Genomic DNA, 5,000 nt, shown 5'->3' with positions numbered 1-5,000 from the left:
ACAAAGCACAGGAAAATGTGTATGCATGAGCCACGATTGGTTTTGGTTTCACTTCTGATTGGTTGAAAAATGGCGCAAGAACTTTGAACCAATCACTGAGTGAAGTAATCATAAACCAAAGTAATTATCTAATTATTTCCGACACTCAATTGAAAACCGCTCTAAGATTTGATACTTCCAATTATAATAACATTGTTTATAATAAGTCACAAAAAGTCACTATTAATTTTCCATCGCACAGTTTAAGGAAAGACAAGAAATTAATTAATTATGTTAAAGTTCTTTTGTTTTAATTTTTCCAGTTTTACATTTTAAATGTATATGATGGAAGTCGACCTCTTAGTGAAGGAGAGTTGGCTGCTCAGTTAGAAAGGATAACAAGCTCTAGCAATACAAACCCTTCTGAGGAAGCTGTGGGAGTTCTTACTGGTGCTAATCGAACATTTTGGGCTAAACAGAGGAAAAGAATGCGGCAAGGTAATTTACATGCATTTATAATGCATGTACTATTGTCCTGTAATAATTATTCATCACAATACTGTACATCTGTATTAGTCAGCCACTAAATAAAATAAAATTTTAATTAATACATACTAGATTTGATAACTGGTGATAGTGTTTTTTTGTGATAATGATACTGGACAGGTACATCTCATAGAAAGACAATGTACTGTGACTACAGTATGTGCTCCCACCAACAGGGAAACTAATAATGCATTCTTTAAATTATTGGCCGGGGTAAATGCTCAATTTTAAAGCTAACTGGGGCTAGGCCATAAAAATCTCAATTATGTTTAGATGCTTGCTATTTCAACTCATCAATGTTCAGAGGAGGTGGTATTTTATTAACAGGTAGCTTAACCATTCTTTCAAACAGAACATCATATAAAATGACATAAAGAAATACTTCATAAAGAATACTTCATGGTGACCAATAGATTGCCAATAACAATTGATCCTAATCCTTGAATATTGAAGAACACTAACTCATTTTGGATTGCCTAGAAACACCTTTCAGGTTGCTGTGTTGACAAATTTTAGAAGGAAATTAGTTTTGATGTTGAGAATAATTAAAATCTGTACCATATACTGATAGATCGTAAAAACAAGGCCAACCTTGAAGCTATAGAAGACGCTGTCTTTGTTCTTTGTCTGGACCAACCTCCTCCACACTCTACTCAGTCTCCAAGTGTCATGGAGAGGCCAACATCATCAGTGACAGCCAGACAGTGCCTACATGGGGATGGCACACAGTATAATAGTGCAAACAGATGGTTTGATAAAATTATACAGGTAAATGTTGCTGATTTTCATGGGTGTTTTGGGGTATTCACAGAACAAAGCTTTCAATTCCTGGATCACATTCAAAACTGTAGCTTGGACACCTGACAGAGCGATAGTAACAGTTGAAAGATTTAAGATTAGACTCATTAAACCTTACGCTTGAGCTTCTTAATGTATGAATGCCAGCGTTACAAAAATATTTTAATAATTATTTAATTTTATCCAAGAGCCTGTTGCCACCACAAGTTTGTAAAGGTTACCACCTTTGACATGAAAACAATACACAACCATGCTGCAGAAGAGCTGCTTGATATCATGTAACACACTAGTTATTATAAATGCTGTCATATTTTGCATATTGAAGTAGCTTCTAAATCACTTTAAATAGGGCCTTCAAGGTCATTGTATCAATTTTTTTTCTGTTGCCAAAAGTACTTATTATGTGTACAAAAATTGTTTCACAGTTGGGACATTTCAGACTCATCAAAGCTGGAGATACTGGTACATGGGATGAAATTCATGTACATGTAATATTGGTCATTATGATATGAAAATGATATATGGCCAAAAAAAAGTTAATATGGGTTGTTGTCTTTCATAATTATCAAACCCATGCAAACTTTATTCTTCATTCAGCTCCATTAATTCTTGACTGAGTTTCTCTGTGAGTATTTTTCAAGGCAGTGCGTAATTTAGAAGTCTGAAAAACAACTTTAATTAATAAAACTGAAAAACAATATTACTATAATTTTATTAAAAAAACTGTGATAAAACATACAGTATCTAGTAAACATTCTTAACAATACTGAAAGCTTCAATGCCAAGATGTTTAAAAAACGACATGACGTTTTGATGTTAGCTAAATGTCATTATCAACTCAAAATTATTTGAAAATAGCAAACTACATGATTGTATAAAATTAATACTAAAAGTTCACAACAATTAAAGGAAACATCCAGGCCAAGTTGTATAATTTTCACTGTTCCTTCCTTTCACTATACAGGCTCCTTACATTGTATCAACAAAAACTATTGTTCTTTTAGTATAAATTTATAGTTTGCAATTTTCAAATAACTTTGACTTCAGTTGATAATGATGTTTAGCTAACGTCGAAACGTCGTCATTTTTTAACAGAGCTTTAACCAAGTTTTAAGTTTTTTAAATTTAAGAATGTTTACATTGTAGATATGTTTTATCGCAGTTTTTTATTATAATAGATAAATTTTTTTATGTTCCAAAATCACTTCTTCTTTAAAAACAATACGTTGACTATGTGTTTCTCTGCTTTGCAGGTTTGTGTTAGTGAAGATGGGCATGCTGGAATTTGTTATGAACACTCTGCTGCAGAGGGTCCTCCTGTTGCTGCCCTGTGCAATTACATTCTTGAAAACTTGTAAGTTGTACATGTAATTTCATTTATGAGTTAAAACATTGTCCAACTTTAATAAGTCACCCAGGGCTCAACTGGTAGCCAACTAGCCACAGGCTAGTGAAATTTCAGTTTGGGCTAGTAGCTTTCACTAGCCATTGGGGCTGGTAAAAATTGTGAAGCAGTGGAGTTCTGGATAAAAACAAAAATGAAAATTATTTTGTATGAATAAGGCAAGGGAGGGAAAAGAAACTAACTGTAACAAAAACAGAAACTGTGTGTGGCTTTCATGGAATTAACTGCCTTAAAAGATGATACCATGATGATTATGTGGATTAGTCAGTTTCCCCGCGCCCGGCGTTACGAATGATTCTTTGAAAAATATGATTATTAATCACGTGTGAAATCATGAACTTCTTGGCTGCTGTTGAATGTAAACAACAAGGTCAAGAGGTCACATACTTGTTTAGAAGTTGAATTCAAATATAATTTATTTAAAATTTAAAAAAAGGAGATAATATTGAGTGACCTATCTTCACTAGGAGTCGTGATTCTCACATTGCAAGGAAGAAAGCTTGTTTATGTGCACTGTGGATGCTGAATATTTGTTGTCTCTGAAAACCATTCAAGCATATAACACACTGATTGCTGTTGAACCTATTCAAAAGAAAATCTCATTTAAGCCAAGTTTGTCCTTTCGAATTACCTTTATCCTTTATCTACATTAAGATATTATTTTCCTGCATTACGCTGCTTTTGTGCTTCATGCATAGAATGGTGCTTTCATGTTGAAATTTCAATTGCATATAGCGCATTTTTTTAATTCCGCTTTTCCATACTCCAGTGCAATTGTGAGTTGCAAAGTTTTGGCAATGGCTCCATGAGAATTGGCCTCAAGGCCGAGGAAAATTTGCCCAATGAGTGAAACTGTGCAACTGATGAGACTGGCTAGTGTGAATTTAGTTTGTGCTACAGTGAAATCATGCAGCCCTGCTACTAGCCACTGGGCTATTATAATAGTGAGCTGAAAAGTTAGTGTTGAGCCCTGTCACCTTCAAGTGACTCAAATTCCTTTTCCAAGGTTAAAAAACAACAGCACTTGTACGCTTTAAATATTTCTTTTGCTTATGGCCTACATGACTGTATTAAAAGAGCACAGGATAAATATGCTTTAATAGACAAATATGTTTGCCTGGCTTGGATAATTCAGTACTATAATACTATTTCCTTAGATGTTTATAAATTATTGGCAGTTGTGATTTTATTGGTTTTGGTCCACTCAACTAAAGACAATTTCCTCTGAACTTTCACATTAATTAAGTGCTGTCTTGTCTGGCTTATGCAATTTTTGGTCATGAAATGAATGTAAGACCTACAGTACACCAGGTCCTCTTTTAGTGCTATAATTAAATTACCGGTAATATAAAACTCATAAGATGCCATTATGCTAGCCTGACTACTATGCATCTTCTCTGGACATTTGCCCCATTTTTTTTTCATTAAAAGTTGCTCAACATGTTTTCTATTGAGCAACTTTTCATTTTATTGCTTCCAGTCAGGTCTCGGGGAAAATATTAAGTGCCTCATGGCAGAAAATTAATGTGCATTCGGGATATTAATAATTGCTCCATGCAATGTTTGAAATTATTTTTCTTGTAACCATTAATTGTGACAAAAAAATAAAATCATTGCTACTAACAAAATTGTGAGACAAGTAGATTTCATAATATGATTTTTTATTCCTCCAGAGAGAATCATCAACAGATAAAAGTACATTCAGATGTAAAGCATTTAGGAACTCCAACCAAGCTAAAGTGGAACTTGACTAATAAAATAAAAGAAGCCATCCAACAGTCAGCTTCTGACCTGGATAGGTATGGCTTTAGCTATAATATTATGGCTAGAATAACATTGCCACTGGAATGGTGCTCTGTATTAAATGCATGCTCCTATTATAGTAGACTGAGGCTCCATACAACTAGATGCAGACCCAGTAAGAGACACATGTAGAAATATAGTGTCCTAAATAAAAGACAATTTATGCGGTTTACATGAATACTTACTACTAGGTGTAAACAGTTACAGTTCATGTTCCCCAATACCTCCAGCTGATGATCTCAGGCTCAAGGGATACTTTGTAATGTTGATGCAAAGTACTAGCCAGGGTGAATCTGATTATGAGTCTGTAACTGATTTAATTTCTCTTCTTACTGCTTGCTTGCTTCATTTTCTTTAATTTACAACTGTTACAACACAAAAAATTATTATTAAAAACAAATTGAAATTATAATTTATTCACAAGCATTCAAGTACTCTGGGAAACCAATCAAGTATGGTGGAACAATGA

The 5,000-nt window shown here is 33.8% G+C and overlaps 1 protein-coding gene across 2 annotated transcripts in view; it reads left to right on the top strand.

Moving 5' to 3' along the window:
* The window catches only part of LOC137993748 (carnitine O-acetyltransferase-like), an 18,344-nt gene that overhangs the window by 7,731 nt on the left and 5,613 nt on the right, over positions 1–5,000 (top strand). For both annotated transcript variants that reach the window (XM_068839746.1, XM_068839747.1), the window contains 4 exons: positions 303–477; positions 1,097–1,293; positions 2,577–2,677; positions 4,402–4,527. In XM_068839746.1, the coding sequence (XP_068695847.1) occupies positions 303–477; positions 1,097–1,293; positions 2,577–2,677; positions 4,402–4,527 (599 nt within the window). The remainder of the gene's footprint in view (positions 1–302; positions 478–1,096; positions 1,294–2,576; positions 2,678–4,401; positions 4,528–5,000) is intronic.

Source organism: Montipora foliosa, chromosome 2 (assembly GCF_036669935.1).
Source record: "Montipora foliosa isolate CH-2021 chromosome 2, ASM3666993v2, whole genome shotgun sequence".
Lineage (NCBI taxonomy): Eukaryota > Metazoa > Cnidaria > Anthozoa > Scleractinia > Acroporidae > Montipora > Montipora foliosa.
The sequence above is the reverse complement of the archived record's forward strand: the minus strand, read 5'-3'. Positions and strand labels throughout refer to the sequence as shown.